Here is a 26,055-nt window from a genome sequence, read left to right as displayed (position 1 = left end):
CAGGCGACTGACTGGAATACTCCCCAGGGAGTGGAGGATGTGCACACATTGTGTGCGGGAATGACTGATTGAATCCGATGACCGGGGTAATAATATATCTGTAAAGCGCTTAGAGACGTCGTTCCGATGGATTAAGCGCTATATAAAAGCGGATTATTATTATTATTATTGGACTGTTTGGAAAATATTTCATTCATAATCCCCAATTTGATATGAGTTAGGGCCAACGAACGTAGAGGGCAGCAACACACAAGCGTGTTGCTCTAAGGAAGGTCAACTCCGCTCGAATTTTGTGACCACTCTAAAAAATAAGGGGGACTTTTCGGAAATTTGTCGAGTTGATTTTTTTTCATTTGTTAATTTTAAATATTTTTAATGAACAATTATTAGGTCGGTTATTCTAGGTAGAAATATTAAAAATATTAATTTTATTTTTAAAGAAATTATTTAGCTTAAATAATCATGATTTTGACATTTTTTCTCATTTTGGAATATTATGTCTATGACGAGGATACCTCTTATCTCTTCTTTTCCTCTGCTGAATTTCGCTGCACCACTAATAAATGCATAGACAACCACCGTAATAATCGAGGTCATTTTTCTGGCCTGGGTGCGCCGAGTCTGGGCCGGTCGCGTAGCTACTTGATGATGCGCTGGGGCTTCAGTCGACTCGTCATAGATCTTCTAGCAACATACACAATGACGTCTAATTTGCCTGGTCTGATTTGAAGTGCAATTGCTTCAGGGCTGATGTTTATCAACGATGATTGTTCAAGGTCAGATTTCAAATTTTAAATTGCATTTGACTTTTAAGTCTATAAATTTTAAAACAAGGCGCCGAATCCCCGAAATCCGGGTCTAAATTTCAACTTCGAGTCCGAGACTATGGACGGCGAAAAAACCCCCCATGCATCGGATGCATTGCATTGGCTGCGCGCTGCGCTGCAGCTGAGCTGCACAGCCAGGCGCTGCGTCGCAGGTCGATAATCATTGAGCAACCAAACTTCCAAAGCCAAATTAAAGCTTGAATAAACGGCCACCTATTCACATTTTCCCTGGTTTTCTTCAATAATTTCTAAGAAAAATCAGCCAATTCTGGGAAATTGATTGCAATGTTACATCGTTTGCAGAGTGCCATCATCGTTTTGCGTTAGACTTAACCTTAGTTATACTTAGATCTAGGCCTAGACTAGAAGAAATGGGAGCTAGATAGATTTTACACCATCTTAATTTATGATTTTGGGCAGAAAGTAGATTTGATAGACAGCATCCATATCTTAATTTGACCATTGATTCTGTGCAATCAAAGACTTTTACATAATTTGTTTGCCATATTGCAAGAATTGGTAAATTTTCCTGGGCCTGCATGGCCTGGGCTTGGCTGGCAGAACGCGTATTTTTTTGGAGAAATTTCGAAAGTGAAAGAGCAAAGTGACTGAGCTCGTCGTGATTTTATTTTTATGCATTTTCTAACTGAATTTTAAAGATTTCATGCCTAACGGTAAGGCCTAACGGTAACTTGTCAACCATTAAATCTTCTAGTTCTAGACTTTACCCTGTAGGCATTTAACGGACTAAAAAATCATAACCTCCTAGCGGCTAGCCCATGCAGGCTGGCCTTAATTGAACCAAACTTAGCTTGCATGGACCAACCCTCAAATGGTCTAGATTTAGGCGTCATAAAGACAATGTGGAATTCATCTGTTTTGAGTTTATTATTATTTTAGTATTTTTGTTATTGTTGCATAGACTATCTCATACCAACAAGTCGTGCTAGATCTATATATATTCTAGATCTACTTAGATATCCAGTGTGGAACAACATCTTCAACAAACAGATCGAGACTGGTCAGAGCATTTGTCTAGTTAGACAAATAAAGTTAGATCTTTAGACTTGGGTCTATCGATCAACTAGACAGGAATAACCGTCGTTTCTGGGGATTTATTCAACAATTTCTGACATTTTACTATAATCTCCATCGGTGAGTGAGCCAGCGCAGTTCAGCAGAGCAACCAAAATACAGAGACTGAAGCTTTTGGTCTATCGATCAACATGATCAAGATCTAGGTTAGATGTAGACTTCACTTATTACTGATTGGAATGTATTTCTAAATTTATAAGTTTTGGGGAAAATTGTGAAAAGAAATAACATACAACTGATAGATACGTGAATTATTTTTTAATACCCATTGGCATTGCTGCCTGCTCTAATAAATAAATAAATAAATAAATGAGTCACGGCCTATATGGACTGCAGATAAATGCTGATCGACGCCTAGCAGAACAAGTACCAGTGCTAGACTAGGGGGTTGAAATCTAAGCAGACGACGGAGCATAATGTAGCTTAAGCTTAGAATGATGATGGGTTCAGCGAAGAGCCCAGAGAAAATAAGGGGGACATATTCAATCCCGAAATGCTTTGCGAGTGGTCACAAAATCGTCTCGGCGCAAATCACCTAATTCAGCCGTCTGGTGAAATCGCTGATAACAACAATCACCGATTTGGTAATGATTTTAGTTTCCTGAAACTTGTATTTGTAAAGTTTTAAATATCAAAGTATGTTTTCATATTTATGTATATCCCTCAACATATTTTTTAATGTTATCTTTGATATCGTTGTAGTCATATTCTTTCATATTCGTTTCTTGATCACTACTAATTTGTTGTTGTATTTGATCGGCATTTGATTTCGTTGTCATGAACAATAAAATATGCGCGCAGCTCAGTTGCATGCGCGTATCGAGTTGACCTTCCTTAGAGCAACACGCTTGTGTGTTGCTGCCCTCTACGTTCGTTGGTTAGGGCCTTTTCACACGTGAATGTTGAATCATCATTGTAATTACGATGGCAATTTATCTGTAGAATCATCAGACCTTTCACACAGTAAATTTGTAGCGTCCTTTGAGTGAAACTGAAATTCAATGCCGGAATAGATTTTGAATTCGTGACTGTGATCAGTGTTCGTGATTCTAGTTTAGTTTCACACATCGTGCCTTATTTTTTCCTAGAATCATCATTCAAATTACAATTTTTTCCGTTTGAAAGGGTGGCCTTGTAGTAGTACTTACATGTAAATGTTCATTATGAATAACAATACAACTGGTAATTGTGATGATAACTTACCCTGAAAGACAAAACCCAGTGATTGATCACAAAGGAAACTTTTCTGACTGATTGCACGTAATGACAAATGCAATTGATTTCAAAAGTCAACCCTGCAAACAATCGCTAAGATCAAAGAACTTTTTCAAAAGCTGACTTTTTGAAAAGCCATACATATCTTTCTTGTAGAAGATTTTCATTACAAATCATCAGTCACCAGAGATGAACGATAAGGACGGCAGGAAAGCTGCAATGAAAATTTGAATAGCATCCTCACAGTAGGATTCCTGCTATCAGACATGGCACAGACATCTGACAAGTTGCCTATGTTAAAGGCATCTTATGCAACTGATCATTTAGGTTTATCATCATGAATGAATCCACATAATGACAATGCAATCAGTTTCAAACTCCTTCCCTATGATCAATCATAGAGTATTGTGATAAGAGGCACTCATATAATAGATACATACTGTTAGTACCACCCTTCAGTGGGCTGTGAGTGCCTTGCTGCTTTGTAGGTTCTGCAGTTGTAGTTATAACATTAGTTTGTGATGGTGATGATGGCTTACTGCTAGGCTTGGTAGATGTAGTTGGCACTGAGGCAAATAAAAAAAAAGAAATAATGCAGAGGTAGATTCTTACACAATAAGCAAACAAAAGGCATTATACATGCAATTTTTTAAACCTATCGCACAATATTTTTACTGCGTGAATTTTTTTTATTACGCCGCACGCTGAGTTTTTACTTTTAAGTCTTGCATATCTTTTGAGACCAAATTTGCAACGTCTGGGTATGCGGTTCCAAAATCATGCAACATTTTGTAAGTGCATCAAAGACCAAAAATTGCTCCAAATTTTTTTTTTTGTACACAGTCAAAGCAAATTGTGTTTTCAACCAAAACCATAAATGCATGATTATGTTTAGTTTTGCTGGTCTAAATTGATTTATTTTATGCTGTTTATGATCTTAAAAGAGTCCCCGAGAAAAATTCATCAAAAAACAATGAAAAACTAAAGGTAAAGAAACAAAGGAATGCATAAGAAATTGCAAAAACATATGTTACCTGCAGACCTCCCTATTTAAGGCTTCTTTTATTTCAAATGTCATGACTCCATCTTTATTTTCTTTCTCTTTCCTCTTTCTTTGTGTACTGAGCACTCCACAAAAATTATTAGTAATATTATAAATTACATATTTTACTATAAAAGGGGGAATGAACTGTGTGTGGCCTCTCATTGACTGTGTGTTACAAATACATAATCTTAAAATATATGTTTCCAGATAAATACTATACAAATAATAAATTGACCTGTAATTGTACTTGTTTACAGAAACTTAAATGATTTGATAACAAAGGTAATTGTTTTGCTCCTTGGTAACATAATTATAGGGGTATAATGTATTGAGCAGCTAATTAACATGTTATTATTCAAGTGGGTATATATTACTTGACTACACTAGCATTATGGGTCAGGAAACTGGCCAAGTAAAGAGTAGTTGAGGACTCGAGATAGCGTTATTGGTTCGTATCTGCTTTAAAATCATTATACTATGGAATTGCACAGTTGTACCAAATTTTTTTTTGTGTGTGTGTGACATTGTAGCTTGAGAATTTTACTAAGATAATTCTTACCAGTGGTAGTAGGTACCCCTGTAGTAAGGACAGGAAGACTAGATCCAGAGACACGACAATCAGGAGTAAAGGTTGTATCATCAATAGCCAGGATTCCAGTTGAACCTTGACCTTTGACACCTTCTATGATGACCTATATCAAGATCCAATTATTCATCAAAAATATATGATAATAATAATAATACCAATAACATAATTATGTGAAGCAGGGTCCGCTGGTATAACAGTTTAATAATAATAATGATAATAAAAGGATCAGGTTAATTGTGATCTGCTGGTAGAACAGTTTAATAATAATGATAATAACAGGATCAGGTTAATTGTGATCTGCTGGTAGAACAGTTTTATAATAATGATGATAATAACAGGATCAGGTTAATTGTGATCCGCTGGTAGAACATTTTAATAATAATGATAATAACAGGATCAGGTTAATTGTGATCCGCTGGTAGAACAGTTTTATAATATTAATGATAATAACAGGATCAGGTTAAATGTGATCCGCTGGTAGAACAGTTTAATAATAATGATAATAACAGGATCAGGTTAAATGTGATCCGCTGGTAGAACAGTTTAATAATAATGATAATAACAGGATCAGGTTAAATGTGATCCGCTGGTAGAACAGTTTAATAATAATGATGATAATAACAGGATCAGGTTAATTGTGATCTGCTGGTAGAACAGTTTTATAATATTAATGATAATAACAGGATCAGGTTAATTGTGATCTGCTGGTAGAAAAGTTTTATAATATTAATGATAATAACAGGATCAGGTTAAATGTGATCCGCTGGTAGAACAGTTTAATAATAATGATAATACAGGATCAGGTTAAATGTGATCCGCTGGTAGAACAGTTTAATAATAATGATAATAACAGGATCAGGTTAAATGTGATCCGCTGGTAGAACAGTTTAATAATAATGATGATAATAACAGGATCAGGTTAATTGTGATCTGCTGGTAGAAAAGTTTTATAATATTAATGATAATAACAGGATCAGGTTAAATGTGATCCGCTGGTAGAACAGTTTAATAATAATGATAATAACAGGATCAATTTAAATGTGATCCGCTGGTAGAACAGTTTAATAATAATGATGATAATAACAGGATCAGGTTAATTGTGATCTGCTGGTAGAACAGTTTTAAAATATTAATGATAATAACAGGATCAGGTTAATTGTGATCTGCTGGTAGAAAAGATTTATAATATTAATGATAATAACAGGATCAGGTTAAATGTGATCCGCTGGTAGAACAGTTTAATAATAATGATAATAACAGGATCAGGTTAAATGTGATCCGCTGGTAGAACAGTTTAATAATAATGATAATAACAGGATCAGGTTAAATGTGATCCGCTGGTAGAACAGTTTAATAATAATGATGATAATAACAGGATCAGGTTAATTGTGATCTGCTGGTATAAAAGTTTTATAATATTAATGATAATAACAGGATCAGGTTAAATGTGATCCGCTGGTAGAACAGTTTAATAATAATGATAATAACAGGATCAGGTTAAATGTGATCCGCTGGTAGAACAGTTTAATAATAATGATGATAATAACAGGATCAGGTTAATTGTGATCTGCTGGTAGAACAGTTTTAAAATATTAATGATAATAACAGGATCAGGTTAATTGTGATCTGCTGGTAGAAAAGTTTTATAATATTAATGATAATAACAGGATCAGGTTAAATGTGATCCGCTGGTAGAACAGTTTAATAATAATGATAATAACAGGATCAGGTTAAATGTGATCCGCTGGTAGAACAGTTTAATAATAATGATAATAACAGGATCAGGTTAAATGTGATCCGCTGGTAGAACAGTTTAATAATAATGATGATAATAATTAAGATGATAATAACAGGATCAGGTTAATTGTGATCTGCTGGTAGAAAAGTTTTATAATATTAATGATAATAACAGGATCAGGTTAAATGTGATCCGCTGGTAGAACAGTTTAATAATAATGATAATAACAGGATCAGGTTAAATGTGATCCGCTGGTAGAACAGTTTAATAATAATGATAATAACAGGATCAGGTTAAATGTGATCCGCTGGTAGAACAGTTTAATAATAATGATGATAATAACAGGATCAGGTTAATTGTGATCTGCTGGTAGAAAAGTTTTATAATATTAATGATAATAACAGGATCAGGTTAAATGTGATCCGCTGGTAGAACAGTTTAATAATAATGATAATAACAGGATCAGGTTAAATGTGATCCGCTGGTAGGACAGTTTAATAATAATGATGATAATAACAGGATCAGGTTAATTGTGATCTGCTGGTAGAAAAGTTTTATAATATTAATGATAATAACAGGATCAGGTTAAATGTGATCTGCTGGTAGAACAGTTTAATAATAATGATAATAACAGGATCAATTTAAATGTGATCCGCTGGTAGAACAGTTTAATAATAATGATGATAATAACAGGATCAGGTTAATTGTGATCTGCTGGTAGAACAGTTTTAAAATATTAATGATAATAACAGGATCAGGTTAATTGTGATCTGCTGGTAGAAAAGTTTTATAATATTAATGATAATAACAGGATCAGGTTAAATGTGATCCGCTGGTAGAACAGTTTAATAATAATGATAATAACAGGATCAGGTTAAATGTGATCCGCTGGTAGAACAGTTTAATAATAATGATAATAACAGGATCAGGTTAAATGTGATCCGCTGGTAGAACAGTTTAATAATAATGATGATAATAACAGGATCAGGTTAATTGTGATCTGCTGGTAGAAAAGTTTTATAATATTAATGATAATAACAGGATCAGGTTAAATGTGATCCGCTGGTAGAACAGTTTAATAATAATGATAATAACAGGATCAGGTTAAATGTGATCCGCTGGTAGAACAGTTTAATAATAATGATGATAATAACAGGATCAGGTTAATTGTGATCTGCTGGTAAAACAGTTTTATAATTAAGATGATAATAACAGGATCAGGTTAATTGTGATCCGCTGGTAGAACAGTTTTATAATAATGATGATAATAACAGGATCAGGTTAATTGTGATCTGCTGGTAGAACAGTTTTATAATTAAGATGATAATAACAAGATCAGGTTAATTGTGATCCGCTGGTAGAACAGTTTTATAATAATAGTGATAATAACAAGATCAGGTTAATTGTGATCTGCTGGTAGAACAGTTTTATAATAATAATGATAATAACAGGATCAGGTTAAATGTGATCCGCTGGTAGAACAGTTTAATAATAATGATAATAACAGGATCAGGTTAAATGTGATCCGCTGGTAGAACAGTTTAATAATAATGATAATAACAGGATCAGGTTAAATGTGATCCGCTGGTAGAACAGTTTAATAATAATGATGATAATAACAGGATCAGGTTAATTGTGATCTGCTGGTAGAACAGTTTTATAATATTAATGATAATAACAGGATCAGGTTAATTGTGATCTGCTGGTAGAAAAGTTTTATAATATTAATGATAATAACAGGATCAGGTTAAATGTGATCCGCTGGTAGAACAGTTTAATAATAATGATAATAACAGGATCAGGTTAAATGTGATCCGCTGGTAGAACAGTTTAATAATAATGATAATAACAGGATCAGGTTAAATGTGATCCGCTGGCAGAACAGTTTAATAATAATGATGATAATAACAGGATCAGGTTAATTGTGATCTGCTGGTAGAAAAGTTTTATAATATTAATGATAATAACAGGATCAGGTTAAATGTGATCCGCTGGTAGAACAGTTTAATAATAATGATAATAACAGGATCAGGTTAAATGTGATCCGCTGGTAGAACAGTTTAATAATAATGATGATAATAACAGGATCAGGTTAATTGTGATCTGCTGGTAGAACAGTTTTAAAATATTAATGATAATAACAGGATCAGGTTAATTGTGATCTGCTGGTAGAAAAGTTTTATAATATTAATGATAATAACAGGATCAGGTTAAATGTGATCCGCTGGTAGAACAGTTTAATAATAATGATAATAACAGGATCAGGTTAAATGTGATCCGCTGGTAGAACAGTTTAATAATAATGATAATAACAGGATCAGGTTAAATGTGATCCGCTGGTAGAACAGTTTAATAATAATGATGATAATAACAGGATCAGGTTAATTGTGATCTGCTGGTAGAAAAGTTTTATAATATTAATGATAATAACAGGATCAGGTTAAATGTGATCCGCTGGTAGAACAGTTTAATAATAATGATAATAACAGGATCAGGTTAAATGTGATCCGCTGGTAGAACAGTTTAATAATAATGATGATAATAACAGGATCAGGTTAATTGTGATCTGCTGGTAAAACAGTTTTATAATTAAGATGATAATAACAGGATCAGGTTAATTGTGATCTGCTGGTAGAACAGTTTTATAATAATGATGATAATAACAGGATCAGGTTAATTGTGATCTGCTGGTAGAACAGTTTTATAATTAAGATGATAATAACAGGATCAGGTTAATTGTGATCCGCTGGTAGAACAGTTTTATAATAATAATGATAATAACAAGATCAGGTTAATTGTGATCTGCTGGTAGAACAGTTTTATAATAATAATGATAATAACAAGATCAGGTTAATTGTGATCTGCTGGTAGAACAGTTTTATAATAATGATAATAACAGGATCAGGTTAAATGTGATCCGCTGGTAGAACAGTTTTATAACAATGATGATAATAACAGGATCAGGTTAATTGTAATCTGCTGGTAGAACAGTTTTATAATAATGATGATAATAACAGGATCAGGTTAATTGTAATCTGCTGGTAGAACAGTTTTATAATAATAAGCTATTAATTTCTTTGCATGATATTCAATAACCATATCGTTAAAAAAATATCCAATCCAAAAGATTGGTCTTCAAATACCCTCACATTCAAAATACACTGTATGAAAAATAAGTATATGATCATTACAAGTTTTTTTGCTTCTCAAACTAAGAACCTACAGATGAAGTAAAACATACATGTCCGTTATAAAGAATGAATCTTTTGTAGGAGAGGGTTCTATTACCTGAAACATATCATCACTGTTTAGAGTAATGACCTCCTTCATCCACATTAGGCCTCGATCAACTGCATCAGTCCATCTCAACAATAGAGGGCCTCCTACCATAGTACGGGTGTAGACGTTGAGTGTTCCTCCATTTATCCCAGTCATGTAATAGAAAAACCGCATCTACATAGATTAAACATTACAATTCGTTTATACAAACATTCCTTCATCAAAGAAGAAGCATACAGAATTCTTTGTACATGTAATACACTAACATTCAACAAAGTAATAAAAAGAAAAAAAATTGTGAGAAAGTTGCAAATGTATCAGTGTAGCATTCATCAACGTCTCTTGTTTTACAACTTTTCTTGAATGTATTTGCCCGAGAAATTACATTACTATGGTAACTGTCAGAATAAACAAAGAGTTGTCACCTAAAACACATGACAAGTCCTTTCACGAAACGCTCCTCATGTCCATTATTTTTCAGATTTAATGCATATAACAGTGATGGGTAGGTTAATGTGGAGAAAAGTGTGGGTGGACAGGTGAAGACTGATCATTTCATGCAAATTATTGTTTCATATCAAATACACAAAGTCTATATATCTCTGAATTATTCCCCTTTTTATGGAAAAAAAATGCAATTCCTGTTTGAAATCTCTGGCAACATAAAAACCTATTCTAAGAAAATTTGATCCCAAGTTGGAAATTTAGCTTCAGCTTCAGAATTAAAATGTAGTTCAGGCCAGTGGCTGGATGCAAACTCTGGAAATCTTTTAAAGGGGGAATCCAGCCTTGGCCATAAAATGTTGTGTTGGGAAGGAGAAAAATAAATTAAACAGAATGGTGAAAGTTTGAAAGAAATTGGACAAGCAATAAGAAAGTTATGGCTGCTTTAAAATTGAGATCACTAATACTATGTAGATTTCAAATTGGCAACTGGGTAAGTAAATTATGACAAGGGGCAAGGACAACTTTCCCATAGGCCATGTACTTTATTATCAGGGATTTGTGGTTTTCTCCTAAGTACCCATTTCCCTGGGGCAGTAATCTAAATATAACCCATGTAGTATATTGTTTTATGCCCTCAGGAAAGAAAAATATAATTTGAAATAAAACTTTTGGGAAAAATGACATTTTAGCCATAATATGTATTGGAGTACATGGAAGAGTAGTCCTTGCCTTACATCACTATGACATCCCATATGCGGCCAATTTGAAATCTCCATGGGCATAGTGATTACCAATATTTATAACTTAAAAATTCATATCTTTCTTTTTGCTTGTCCAATATTGTTCAAACTTTCACCTATCAACTTGTCTGATTTTTCTTTTCCTTATAAAAACAAGTTTTTATTTGGGTTGGATTCCCCTTTAACCTTTTGCAGAAAGATGTGCATGAAACATCAGCAGTGAAGGAGAAAGATAACCAAGAAAGACTGGTACAACTTTTCAAAACTGACTTACCTTGCAGTTAGTATTGCTTGCTTGAATAATGTAGCTGCCAAGTTGTGTCTTGTCACCACTCTGTGCTCTGTTTTGTGGATCCATATACATGTAATATCCTGATAAAACAAATATTGAAGTGATATGGCTTAGATTATTGTTAAGGCATTCCTAGTTATTTTATTTGCTTGTTTGTTTAAGACTAAGACCCCATCCTGTGATAAAGCTGTTTATGACCAAACAGGTGTTATATCTGGAATAAAGGCAATATCAAGAATTTCGCCAAACCTTCCTGAAATTCTTTTCATCTAGTTCACATGAAAAGTTGTAACACTTTAAACCCATTACAGCTTGAGCCACCTGTAAAGTGAAGTAGGAATAGAAGGTAATGGGGTCTGATATATTAGACTATTTCATAAAATTCACCACTTTTCAAGTTATATTGGCGCCGTAAAGGGTAAACCAAATGTGGTGAATTGCTAACCGGTCTACAACCGTGCTGTCTACTTCATGCTACATGAGCAGCCAGAAAGGATGCGAAAGCTCTATATTCCTAGCAATTGAGTCTTGGAACTCTTGTTGGGATGCTCCCCAAAGAGTGGAAGAAGTGTATATTGTGTGCTGACATGCTGGGATTCAATGACATTGATAATATTCTGTAACGCACTTCATTATCTCAGTATCAAATTGAAGGAATATTTATTTATAATATTGAAAAGTTGGCCAATCTCAGTATCAAATTGAAGGAATATTTATTTATAATATTGAAAAGTTGGCCAATTATTGCTTGTAGACCAAATGAATATAAAGGCCCGTATTCTGAAGTTGGGTTTAATTGAAACTGTTCTGAAGTTGTGGATTAACTATGGATAGCCAATAGTTATATAGCATACTTCAATGTATCGCACTTTCTCTCAAATCATTCTCAACTGTTTCCGCAGGATAAATAGGATAGCTTTCTTCACCATTCACAAGTTAGGAAAGAGAACGGTATCATAATAAACATACATGTATTCAATGAGGACAATTTTGACATATTTGGCTTTCCATATTTCTGCAGAGAATTAGACCAAGGTCTAGGTTCAACTTGACCTCGGAATATGGGCCAAAGTATCTACATGTAATTCATGGTGCACCATTTTCTGTCATTCATGAGTTTGGAAAGAGCACAGTAAACATAAAAAACATACAAGGACAATTTTGACATATTTGTCTTTGCATATTTTTTGCTAACAGTTAGACCATGGTGTAGGTTGAACCTGACGTCAGAATATGGGCCAAAGTATATAATTTATGGCTTACCGTTTCCTGTATCTGTAGTATGATCAAAGGTAATCTGACTCATCTTAAGAGCTTGTACTCTCGTCCAATCAAAATCATCCTCGGGTGCTGCTAGATGGCTCCAGATTGAACTACACAAATCACCCTCAAAATCACATTGCTTGTAAGATCCTGAAAGAAATATCAATAACATTACGTCAAACTTCCCTTTGAAACAATACCGCAGTTCAGATTGCGAACTGCGGTGTTGTACCCCATTTTCCATTTGGATCTCCTAAAACTCATTTCCAAGCCCTTATCAACCGCGCTTGGCCAAGTAATCCAGGGGTAATCCCCGCTGTCTCAATTTCACCCCCACAGGCCAGTATATGAGCATTGAGCAAAGGACGAAAAGATAAATAACAGCTGCGCTATTACGTAAGACTTCTCTGCCTGTAGTAGGACCTTCGGAATGAAATTATTGTATTCCATATTTAATCACGTTTTCAAAGGCATATTGTATTCAGTAACCCAATGTTAGTCCATTTTCAATTTCGAACGAAGAAAATCGACCTCGGAATAAGGAAAGTAAGCGAATAAAAATGACGGCATGCTTACAGGGACCGCACTCAGCGCTGCGCATGCATCCCATCGTGTGTGGCCCCCTGCTGTGACTGTATATGCCGGGCTGTTGTTTTATCTTTGGACCAACGTCAAGAAACAGGTGTTTTGATACTTAAATTGCTATCTTGAGGCAGTTACGGCTGGAGAAGAGAATTGATGAGAAGGGGAACTGGGGTATAGTGTTCTCAAATGGAAGTTTGTCGTCATGATAATAGAGGTGTCTGGTTCAAGAACAGGATGTCATGGATTAGATTTCAAGGTTTCAATCTACACTGACTGCCTCCTTCAATCCTGAGGATTCTGGCAGAATTGTAGTACCGGGGACCGGCAGGTTCAATACACCGGGTGAACACCCTACTCTTTGACAAATAGTGTATTGGTTTTAACGTGCATAGGTTGTTACTCTCCCATACATGGGAACAAAATTTGCGTCCTTTCCGATGGACGGAGTATTTTCCAACATTCACACCCGCACAGAACACTGCGTTGAGGCAACACACAGCTAGCATCAGATTTTTTTGTTAGACGTCTTCGGGCATGCTGCTGGACTCGAACCCACGCATGTTGAGATCTACATGTATGGTCTTATCCAGAACAGGCGCTCTAACCGACTAAGCTACGCTGCCTCCCTGTTGGATTAACCAACAGTGACCATTGAATGAAAAAGTGACAATAATCATCATTGGACAAATTTAAACAACTTTTTGTGTTATTCTTGTTTTACTTAAATTGAATTATTATGAACTTTGGCAGTTAGTTTATTCATTCATGTATGTTACTCAATTTACAATATCTAAATTCAATTTACCGCAGTTGTTTTCATCGTTGCCATTGCCGGTATCTGTGCAACAGTCCTTATTGAGATCACACTTGTGATCTTGATAATAGCAATGTTGATCACTGCATTGATAGAAGTCTGTAGGACAAGATTGGTCATACTCAGTGAAGGCACAATGGTCAAAGCGGATATCATCAATGGCATAGCCACCAGAGGCTGTAATTGACTGCTGGTTTCCTGCTTCTATCAGTATCTGTGTTAAGATTGAATAAGAGACATTAACATTACATGGGTCTTGCCTAGAAAAGTCCCGTGCCCCGTCTTACAAAAAGATGCAATTGATACGATCAACCACAACTTTCAAGTTTTGATTTCTTATTCATAAATACAAATAATTAATTAGCAATGATATTTTTCACATAATTAGTTTTGTAGATTATGGCGATCGACGACCAAGATCATAAGAGGGAGGAGGGGGCCAATCAGCCTCCCACCCCCTGTCTTCTTTAGCATCAAAATAGCCCAGTCTGTTTAGTGTTGACTCACAAACAGCTTTATGAATCACCCACTTCTATACATGTATATGGGTCAGATTCACTTAAAGAAGAATTCAACTTGGTTATAGATGTATGTAAGTCAAGGGTTCATTCTGAAACCAACCTCAATTGTAACCTTACTCAGCAGCCGTTCGCAATCAAGGTTTTCAGGGTAGTTACAGTAATTGCACAGTTAAAATTAAGTTGTTGTAAAAAGGCTCCTGACCAATAAAAATATTTTGCTACCAGACACCTCAAAACCAACAATTAGTTGCGCAATATAAATTTGAGACATTTATTGAGGTGAAGTGAATGGGTATCTGGTGGAAGGAAATTCCTTGAAAGCTTGAGCAACAAGGCAGTCCATCTAAAGCCAAGGTAATAATAATAGCAGGGCATGTTGGGAGAATTGTTTTCGGAACTGAAGTTTTATAATAATTTTCTTATAATCATCATTATCAATATCATTATCAATTACCATCATTATGACTTACATTGAAGTTTGACAAACATGGTGGAAGGCTGATTCTGGCCTGTGTCCATTCCTCACTGACCACATTGCCCTCATCAATAGCCATCAATGTCCTCTCTTCACCGTCCACTCTACGTTTGATCTCCAGGTTACCATATGAGGAACCATAGATGTAGTACCACACAGATGCTATACAGTCCGTCCCTGCTTGACCATAGGTAGGACTGATCAAGGTTGCATGATGGTTCTTACTGCTTGTCAGACCATCAACATAGTAGTAGATACCTAGAATAGAACACATGCAAAGACTGCTTCAGGAGAGCATATTTCATACATGAATTTTGACTTTTAGTGATATTGAAAAAACAAAAAGCAAATTCTATGTTTGAAGATGATAGGCTATACAACTTGTCATAATTGATGAACAATGACCCATGTGAGGACTTGATTGAATGCAGAAGAAAGTCAGTGAGAGCTTTAAGAAATAAGGAGAAAAGAGCATTTGAAGTTTGAGGTTTACTCAAGCATGAGATGTGCATCATGTGCACTCTCAGTGAAACTTCTAAGCAGTCTGCAAAAACTTGTGTCAAAGAAACTATTGTACCTTATTATCTATTTGACTTCAAATGGTGAATTATTGTTGGCTTTGGGGTGGCTGGTCCCATATCATGCTTATCAATGAAAGTTATTAAATTGTCAAATAACTTTTCTGATAAAAGAAATATTGGTCTATGCTGTAGTTTGAATTTTTACTGCTGTTCTTATAAATTGTTATATATATACACTGTAAGTTTTACTCCCTTTTCAAAGGAAGAATGTAATATATTGCAAAAAGGAGAATTTGCAATTTGCATAAATAGAACAATTTCAGAACTTATGCCATCATGTCCACAGACTTACTTTGCAACTTGAAATAACATTAGCAATAGTAGATTCAGTGATATTCAGAGTAGGTTGCTCACAGCCAATCGGATGCAAGGATTCCAATAGCTTATTACTCACCCATAGGACTTCCTGTAGAATGGTCCGAGATGGGACCTGCATAACTATCCGCCTCCGAGTTGTTGAATCTTGACCAATCAAAGTTATCATTCACTCCTTGTCTCCACATACACATGTCAAGATCAAAATCACATGCAGATGCTGCATAGGATAAAAGCATAGGTGATTAATGGTAATTCCATTAAACATAATGGGAACTCTAGATGGATAATGGGCAAATATCTACAAGGGAAAATGGTCAATTCCTTATATGATAATGGGAAACCCCAAGCATGACAGAGGGGTATTCCAATTCCACTTGGGAAAATGAACATAGAAACAAAAAAAGGTAATTAATTGAAGTACAGTAATTCCTTTGATTACCCGACAATAGACTCCATGGACTAGTTAGAGGTAGTAGGTGGTCTTATTTAGCTTCTGTGGGGGTATGCATACATATGATTAAATGTTGTTTGTCATATCAACTATTCTAATTCTGTAGTTCTACTAGCCAAGCTGTCTGCAACTGTCGTTTATAATGAAGTGATTTGAAAAATAAAGAAATTCTACTTACGGCAGTCTATCTCATCTGATGCATCATCACAATCATAGATAAAGTTACAGAACTTTTCTGAATCTATACATGTACCGTCATTACAAGCTCTCTGACCATCCCTACAGTGTGGACTATCTGTAAAGGGAAAAGGACAAAAGCAAACCCCAAATCATGAATAAAGTTAAAGAACAATATCATTGGGAGGATTTGCCTCAATAATTCTTTTCCTGTACATCCCCTGGATATTGGTTTTGCCTTTTCCTTTTGTCATTATATTGAATTTCTTGTGTATTGATTGTTCTTATTGTTTATGTATAGTATGTGCATGTATCATTGTACCTTTTGATGCATGTGAATAAAGTGAATTTGAATTTCTTTGAATCGATGCAAGTACCATCATTACAAAACTCTTTGACCAACTCTTCAGTGTGAACTATCTAAGGTTACAGGTCAAAGGTCAAATAGCAAAATCACTAGGGAACATGGCATTACAAAGGAAGTAACACAGTATGTTAGATCTGCTCTGTATTTAAGAATGAATCTTTACATTGATGTTGAATGAGCAATAGTTTCCGACAATCTTTTAATTCTATTCAATTGATGCTAGCTTTTATGATATCTTAGAATACTAACAAATCTGCTATTCAGCCTCTGGCTTCAAGCTGTTTCATATTTTTCAATAAAGTTAAATCTTAAATCAATTAACAAATATCTTTATTTTCCACTCACCCGTTGGTGTGACAGTGACTGGTAAGGTTTGATCAGGATCTTTGATACAACCAGGAGTCATTGTGATGTCATCAATAGCTATGTTATCATCTAGACCCCCAGCGATGCCTTCAAAATATACCTACATTCAAACACAATGAAAGAATTAAAATGCTTTCATCTTTTAGTTAATAGGCACGAGTGCTTTCTTTTGTACAAGTTTTTGCATGAGACGAAAGATGCTATCGCTATGTGGTTTACGGTACATCATGTGGAGTGTTATAGAAACAGTGGATAGAAGAAGCAAAGAAATGGATAGGCAAGAAAGTGGAAATTTGAGAGTAATCTTTCTTGAATATAGTCCTGAAAAGGACTGTAAACCAGAAGAGATTGATGAGTTGAAAACAGCTCGAGTAGTAGGATGGATGAGGAGATGCTGGCTAAATTGAGTCGGCGAGTAGAGATGATGAGTAGAAGCAGAAGAGAGACCTTTTCAGGACTACATTCAAGAAAGATTACTCTACTCTAAAATTTCCACTTTTTCACCTATCCATTTCTTTTCTTCTTCTATCCACTGTTTCTATAACACTCCCAGTGGTGTACCGTAAACCACATCAGTGATTGTACATGCCACTATGCAAATCTTCAAACAACGAAAGATGCTATATTCACCTTATAATAGAAATATTGCTATTTGTGTTTTACGAAATTTTGAACTGAATTATTGACTGTATATCCACAAGATGACGTCATTCTTAAAAGATCACCTGACATTAAGAACCCATGATTTTCAAGTCACATCGTTTCAAGCTGGTATTCCGGCCATTGAGGTAGTTGCAAGTCCACGGCTTAACCAGTTTTCCAGCCTTTTAGGTTCAAACAATTAACTCTTAAGGTGCCATTCACTGTAATCAGCAAGTGCCATTTTTTTCAAAGAGTCTATATTTAATTGTTTTATTTATAAAAAGGGAATCACTCCTGAGACAATAATGTTAAACCTCTTGACCATAAGCTGAACTGAACAATGGAATCACTCATGCATGCAATGCACTCCTCAAAATGCAATAGGCATAACAATAGCTGTATGACCATTGTACGAAAATGTGTTTGTGGCACTCCAGTAGATGCACAGATATGTTTATGGCATGTTAAGGGTTAATGAATCAATATTCTACCTTGAATCTATATCCAATGTCTAGAGGAACTGAAAACTTATTCCATAAATCTCCCAAAGATTTATCCTTAGTCCAAGCTCTCTGTGGGTCATCATGGGTTGATACTTGGGTTAGAACACTAAGACGATTTACATTGGCTCCGTTCATGAATGCCCAGAAACGAATCTACAGAAAAGGATAAATCATTACATTGTTATAATGGGAATCTTGGCAATTCCATGATTCATTAATCTACAATTTACGATCATTGTTAGCCCGATATTGACAACAACATTTGCGTCCTTTCCGATGGACAAAGTGTTTTCCTAATGCATTCACCATGCATAGAATACAGCTGTGAGTCACACTTAACACACAATGCTAGAATCATTTTTTTGTTAGATGTTTCAGCAGGAGACACACAATTTATGTTGAGATTATACAATTTTAGTTGAACCACTGGCAGGAGCTCTACTGACTGAGCTACAGTAAGCCTCCTCTTTTTATCATTACAAGTCACTGTTTCCAGCTTTTCAAGAAAACAAAATTCCCTGATTTTTCCCTCATTTGAGGCATTTTCCCTGATTTTAGGTATTTTTTAATCAAATTCCCTGATTTTTCCCTGAAAAAAAGTAAAAATATTGTTTTCCTAATTTCCCTGATTGACTGGGAACCCTGCATGTGACCAAAAGGTTTTTAGATTATCCAACTAAAATATTTACAGAAGATACATTTTCCTGTCCAGGAGTAAAAATCTGTGTGCTATCCTTATTATGTAAGGTTTAGATTCAAATGGCAGAATTAATTCGATGTTTGCATTATTGTTACAGAATTAATGAGATGTGCCATATTCAGTACATCTTATAAATTTGTTTAAATCCATTTTCTCAGTCATAACCATAAGGCCTTTGCAAAGAGCCTAAGGGAGCTACATATTCCATAGGAAAATGTGATGATGATGACGATGCACAGAAGTTTTGATTTGATTCATTTGATTCATTTATTGATTCCACTTTTAAAACAAATATCATAATATACGTAACAAATGTGGTCATAAACATAGTGTATCAATGATAAAATTAAGTATCTAACATAAGTTTTTTAAGCATAAGGTACACTACAAATGTAAAAAAAGTGAGGAAACCTAAATAAAAAGCAGAGCTTGTAGAAAATTAGGCTCCCAATGGGGAAAAAATATAAGTTGTTACTTTGAGCGAACAAATGTGGAAACAGAATGCATATTTATTACGTAGATTGTTTTACACAAATGATATCGAAAGTTAGCACAATATATCTGTCAAAAACATTTAAAGGCACTTATAGGAGGAGCAAGCTAATCTGGGTCGCCTATAAGGGTGTGCACACAGAACGGTAACCCGTAGGTCTCTCCTCCCGACATAACTGACTGGGAGAATGCAGGAATGTGTTTAACAAAAATTTACCTGACAATCCCCAGGACTTTGAGGTTTAGAGAATACCAGTCCATCCAGCAAGGCTTTCTTATTCAGATCATCTTCTCCAGAATCCAGATAGAAATAATGACCTAGAGAAAGCAATCATCAAAGGAAACTATAGTCCAAGAGGACATGACTTATTAAAAAACCCTATGGCCCGTATTCTGAAGTCAGGTAAAATTAGATCATGGATTAACTCTGTGCTAAATTATGGGGAGCCAAAAATTCAAAATTGTGTTTATATTGTATATTTCTTATGTTTACTATTTCGTTTCATTTTGCTTTCATAACAAAAAAAAATCTTTCCCAGACAATTACGAACAATTTCGGTGCCATACGAGTAATAAATTGACTGTGTACTGTAAGGGATTTGTGTTCCAATTGGCTCTCCATAGTTAAACCACAACTTTAATTCAGGGTTTAATTCAAACCCAAGTTCAGAATACGGGCTTATGTATCGAGTAACTCTACCATTCTACCAACTGATTGTTACATAGCCAAGCAGCCAATCAACGTTTCCATAATACAGTACATATAATTGAAATGCTCACATGTAGTTTTAAGTCTTTATAAGAAGGGTCCTTGATTACAGCACCATCATAAAACCTTAAATTGGCAAACGTTTTAAGCTCTGGTTCATGTACTCCCTTTGACAAACCTAGACAGGCTGACTAGCCTTAGATGAACCTCATAAACTAAAATGGTTCTGGCCACTTGTAACACCACTTACCCGTTGGGCTACCATGGGCGTGGTCCTCATTAGGGTGCTGCACGTAGAGAACCTTGATATCCAACAATTGTCTAACTTTGCGGTCAACATCGCGTGCAGTCGTAGGCAGCGCACAGTGATAGTTTACTGTAATGCGACTGCGATGCTTCAAAAAGGAAAACCACATGTAGGGAATTCACCAAAAAAAGTCTAAATTTTGCACAGAAATATGCAGGCAAAGTCCTATCCTACCAGAGATGCCAAGTTCAAAGACCAGCTATGCGTGAGATTTTCTGTGAATCTGAGTGAGATCACAGACATTGTGTACAATGTATATGGGGATAGGCTGTGATAGTTGCGTGAGACAGAGATTTGAGGGGATGAACAAGAGTCCAAAATGCTTGTGTCTCACGCATAATGCGTGAGACTTGGTAGCTCTGACCTACCCGTTCATGAGGCGGGCACTCTACCACTGCGCCACCGTGCCCGGTGTATATCATCCATTTATAATAAGATATTTTCTCCTGGATATTTTGAAATGAAACCCATTATTTGTTCTGTTTATTTTTGTGTTTCTTTGTTTACAGTCAACAGTAAGAGGCATTGATAATCCTGTATATTCAGCTCCAGCACAGTTACCCATTGACGGACATACAGAAGCTTGATTGTAAAGGGCGCCACCAATGGTAGAATGTAACTAGTCTCAGATATAGTTCAGAATGAAAATGATTATAGTAGTAAACATGAATTTTTATAAAGCACAAATTACATGTATATGTTAATAGTCTCATGGTAGCTCTGTATCCCACCTCCTGGACCCTAGTAACAGTGTATCCAGTCGAGCCATGCCAACCAGAATAATCGTATGCATGCATACACTTTAGTACTAGCATGTCTTCCCATGAGTCATTGCCAATTTTGGCCTATCAGTTGCAACTGATAGAGGGAGCACCGTATTGTGAATCCAGCAAACTGTACTACCACTTACCTGTTGGGCTACCATGTGTGTGGTCTTCATATGGGGCTCCGTCTAGAGATCCTTGGTATCTAACAAAACCTATAATCTAACATTGTAACATACACAATAAAATGAGTGTGGGAACTTGTACTACCACTTACCTGTTGGACTACCATGGGTGTGGTCCTCAAAGGATTTCCATCTAGAGATCCTTGATATCCAACAAAACCTATAATCTAACATTGTAACATACAGAATAAAATGAGTGTGGTAACTTGTACTACCACTCACCTGTTGGGCTACCATGGGTGTGGTCTTCATAGGGGGCTCCGTCCAGAGATCCTTGATATCCAGTCAGCCAGAACCAATCTAATTCATCATCATAATTTTGTGTCCAGTCACACACCGTACCAGATTCAAAGTCACACATCCAATAGTTATCTAAGAGAATACAAATTGTAGTTCATTAATCAATCATTTATTTCCCTTTCCAACAATTTTCATACAATGTTTTTTTTTGTGTAACCCTGTAAGCAATAGAATATGTATATATAGCAAATTCAATAGATGTGACAAATGAAGCTGACTTCTTGAAAAGCGTGATTCACAATTAGGAGTGCGGATACATAATGTATATGACACTACTTATTCCATATTTCTTTAATGTAGTTCAAAAGAAATGTCTCTAAAAGAATATCCATTAGAAACATAAATGTATAACAAGTATATATTGTACCATTTCCAGCGGTTATGGGGTTATCCTTACATCTATTCTCATCCAACAGAGTACAATCGTAGTTTGTCTACGATTCCTTTGTCTACTCAGTACTCACCATTCAGTATCATCATCTTTCATCAGCCCATTTACCACTTTCTCAACATGTCTTATATCCACTTGTTCTAACACCATTCATGGGGGTGTTGCAAGATGTGATCAAGTGCAAGTCTATTTTCGGTCCCTAAATCATTTATACGCTTTGCAATATTAATCATAAATTTCTGATTGGTCACTAATCTGCTTCTTGCAATAATGAGAATTAGTCTACTTGGGTTGTAGAAAGCGAGTAGTGTAAATAAGACCAAATGAGTTTAGCTCATGTGTAATTAGACAATTTAAGAAGAATACCTACTACACTATCCCAGAAGTAGACCTAATGCTTGCAGGATAAGCAAAGCAACTTGGAATTAGACCAAGACTAGTGTGAACAAGACCAAATTGAAAGTAGTCCAAATGGGTTTAGCCCATGTGGAATTAGACTATCCCAGAAGTAAACCTAATGCTTGCAGGCCAACATGCAAGGCCAACCAACTTAGAATTAGACCAAGAGTCCAAATGGGTTTGGCCCATGTGGAGCTAGACTACCTGAGAATTAGACCAATCGTTTGCAGACCAAGACTTACTGCATGTGTTTTCATCAGTGCCATCCCCACAGTCCTGAGAATAATCACATTCTGCTGAGTAAGGTACACAGAGCTTGTTATCACACAGGATCTCACATGGAACATAGGATATAGCCTTGCAATCCGTGAAGGTGATATCGTCAATCGCTATAGTATCATTCTCATACTCCACCAACGCAGCAAAGATGAGCTGGAAAATAGAACAAAGAATAATCCGTCAGAACAATTATGAGGATAAAAAACAGTGAAAGTAGAAAATAATTCCTAGGTAACCAATTAGCTCAAAATCACAGAATATTTTGTCAATTCATGTTATTGCAGTAAGCAAAAATTGTAACTTGATTTGGAAAAAAGAACATTTATTCATTAAAATTCCATTCCAAAAGCTATTCCACTTCGTTGAATAGCCTTCAAATATCTTCTATAAACTTTTTTTTAACTCTTAGCTCTTTATGCACCTTGAGCACTCTACAGAGTGAATTTGGCGCTTTGTAAGTCACATTATTATTATTATCATTAAAAGAGTAATCCTTATCCTTCCTCCATATTCTGTCAAATTTCAAATAATTTGAATTCAACAAAAACCAAGATACATGTTCTGTTTTGTGATCAATTCTTAACGGACACTGCACAGATGATATGATGTTTGATAACTAAAATTTACAGGGTGCACCATAAAAAGGTAATGATTGAATGATACCTGATAGGATGCCTCCAGTCTACCTATCCCTACATGAGCTTTCATCCAAGATGACGTCCAGGTATACAAAGGACTCCAGATCGTGAAACTCGGGTCATCACCAACCTTCACTTCCAGCTTGAACTCTACGTTTTTACTAGACTCCTAAACAGTAAAACAAAACATAAAATGGTTCATAGTATGCAGTATTCAAGAGCATTGTAGCAAGTGCTTAATAAATGTTGCATATTATCTCGCTATTGATATTCTCTAAGTCTCAAATGAGGGGGGGGGGTTAACATAACGGGATGTGCTAAATACTTACAATAATTTTTAATTTTTTGTACATAGTTTGACAGAGATCACAGTACACTTATATACAATGCTTTATGTGACAGGGTCTAAGGTGAGGCTTGCAACTGGTTTGAATGTTTAAATTCCTTGCCTGAAAGGCATTATACTGTCAATTGATAATATCAATTAGTTACAATATAGTTTATAATAGGCACTAATATGGACCCAATATTGTTCATTCAATGAAGTTTCAATAACTCAATACTTTGATATTATTGCCATTGCAACTGAAAATGGGCATTGCACAAAGCCTATAAGAACCCCTGAATTCAGTAATCAACTGGGTAACCCATCCCCTACTGGAACCATTTGATCCCTGTACAAAGCCTATAAGAACTGCAGAATTCAGCAGTAAAGAGGTTAATCAACCAAACATATCTATACTTTAGGCACCTTGTTAAAAACTCGGAGCCACATCTCTCCCCTCCCTGGAATCTGAAAAGCAGCTTTTCATTACCCGTCCTCATGGGCAACAACACAGAGGGTTATCTTTTGTGTTTGGTGGGGACGTAACAACAGATGTCCCCCAACGAACAAAGGATAATCCTCTGCACTTATGAACAATCCAATCCTCACATTATCTCATAGACAAGTAATGGGGATTGTGAAAAAGCTGTTATCAATAGCATTCTTAAAGCGGGATTTCGGACACTTGTAAACTTAGCCGAGAACAAGATGCAGGATTCTTACAAGATGAAGCAGGTTTCCTTACCTGATAGTAGAACCAGAAATCTAGGATGCATTCAACTGCAGTGTGTGGTAGCATAGGGCTATACAGTCTAGAGAACTCACTGAATTGACCATTGCCTGGAACAACCTTCACATAGTATCCTAGTGTAAGCATATCAATGCAACATATCAGGTACAGTAGAGTGATACAAGTATAAATACAAGTTGGTGGTCTTTATGGAAAAAGTTTGATTTATCTTACATTTTCGATCTTGATATGTCACCACTGAACAAAAAAGTGTAATCTGGAATGTTTATGTTGAGAAGCAACTAGCACAAATATGAAATATTTTTGTCAAGTTTTTATTTTTAATTTGTTAAAATATGAGGATTTTTTGGGGAAAAATATTTTTAGCTCCATGTGACAAAGCAATGTGATAAGCAATGTGGAAAGACTGGAATAGATCTGGTTAGCGTTTCATCAATATTTTCATCCGACAAGTTGTCAGATCTGACATCTTTCCATGATTTTGATTGGCTGAGAGGCACTGTTACTATAGTAACTGTCAGATAAAATGGGACTTGACGGATGAAACGTCTGACAAGTCCTTTCATGAAACGCCCCCCTGGAGAGGACAAGAACAGTCCAGTTGGTGTGTTATCTGCCAATTTGAAAAAAAAAACTTCTGTGCTAAGCTTAGGCAGGCAAGAGCTGCCTGGAGGAATGGTCTCCTGTCAAGAATTGAGGAAGCCGACGAACAGGGTGTTCTATACACTAGTGAAAGAACAAGGCCCTGGCTCTGATGTGCACCAACTCAACCTTGGAGGTCTCACCTACTCTGGGCCCGATGTCATCCAGGGATGGACTCGGCATTTCCAGGACCTTGCCAACCCATCTGTCTCCAGTCCTACACAGGTTCTGAATCCAACACATCCTGAGAATTTAGACTCCCTTGTTATACATCTCCACAAGGCATTGACCATCTCTTCACTTCGAAGAGCTGTCCTTGGCCATCTCTTCCTTGAGGCCTGGCAAAGCTAGTGGTCCGGAAAACATCTCTCCTGACCACCTAATATACACTGGTCGCACCACTTATCCTTATCCTCATCATGATGTACTGGATGATACACCTGAAACACATTCCTCTCAGTCCTAAAGATGGCCTTGTCATCCCTCTCTTCAAAGGTGGGAATAAGAATCCAACAGACCCAGGAAACTATAGGGGCATCACTCTTACTCTAGTCTTAGGGAAGCTATTGGAGTTGTTGGTAAAGCCCAAACTTTCGCAACACTTACAAGAACAACAAATTCCAGACCCGTTGCAATTTGGCTTCCAACGAGAGAGGTCCTGTACTCTCACAGGGAAAGCACTTGACCTTGTCATCATCTATGTTGGATGCCCAGAAAGCATTCGACAGTCTGGCAAGATGGTCTCCTTTCGAAGATAGCAGCAACTCATCCACCTACAGTTCTGCTTGATACCATTTCTGAATTTTACAACAGCTGCTCAAGCAAGGTTTTTTTTAAGCATGA

At 35.9% G+C, this 26,055-nt stretch overlaps 1 protein-coding gene across 1 annotated transcript in view; it reads right to left on the bottom strand.

Annotated features, from left to right (window-relative positions):
- The window catches only part of LOC121417852 (MAM and LDL-receptor class A domain-containing protein 1-like), a 94,915-nt gene that overhangs the window by 3,028 nt on the left and 65,832 nt on the right, over nucleotides 1–26,055 (bottom strand). Inside the window, exons 51-66 of the mRNA XM_041611585.1 lie at nucleotides 24,565–24,683; nucleotides 23,520–23,663; nucleotides 22,820–23,009; nucleotides 21,710–21,859; nucleotides 19,740–19,840; nucleotides 18,319–18,483; nucleotides 17,165–17,285; nucleotides 16,454–16,570; nucleotides 15,901–16,041; nucleotides 14,921–15,183; nucleotides 13,921–14,143; nucleotides 12,531–12,680; nucleotides 11,250–11,347; nucleotides 9,798–9,962; nucleotides 4,742–4,874; nucleotides 3,578–3,703 (exon numbers count right to left, since the gene is read on the bottom strand). Coding sequence (XP_041467519.1) covers nucleotides 3,578–3,703; nucleotides 4,742–4,874; nucleotides 9,798–9,962; nucleotides 11,250–11,347; nucleotides 12,531–12,680; nucleotides 13,921–14,143; nucleotides 14,921–15,183; nucleotides 15,901–16,041; nucleotides 16,454–16,570; nucleotides 17,165–17,285; nucleotides 18,319–18,483; nucleotides 19,740–19,840; nucleotides 21,710–21,859; nucleotides 22,820–23,009; nucleotides 23,520–23,663; nucleotides 24,565–24,683 — 2,406 coding nt within the window. The remainder of the gene's footprint in view (nucleotides 1–3,577; nucleotides 3,704–4,741; nucleotides 4,875–9,797; nucleotides 9,963–11,249; nucleotides 11,348–12,530; nucleotides 12,681–13,920; nucleotides 14,144–14,920; nucleotides 15,184–15,900; nucleotides 16,042–16,453; nucleotides 16,571–17,164; nucleotides 17,286–18,318; nucleotides 18,484–19,739; nucleotides 19,841–21,709; nucleotides 21,860–22,819; nucleotides 23,010–23,519; nucleotides 23,664–24,564; nucleotides 24,684–26,055) is intronic.

The sequence above is a fragment of the Lytechinus variegatus genome, chromosome 6 (genome assembly GCF_018143015.1).
Source record: "Lytechinus variegatus isolate NC3 chromosome 6, Lvar_3.0, whole genome shotgun sequence".
NCBI lineage: Eukaryota > Metazoa > Echinodermata > Echinoidea > Temnopleuroida > Toxopneustidae > Lytechinus > Lytechinus variegatus.
The sequence above is the reverse complement of the archived record's forward strand: the minus strand, read 5'-3'. Positions and strand labels throughout refer to the sequence as shown.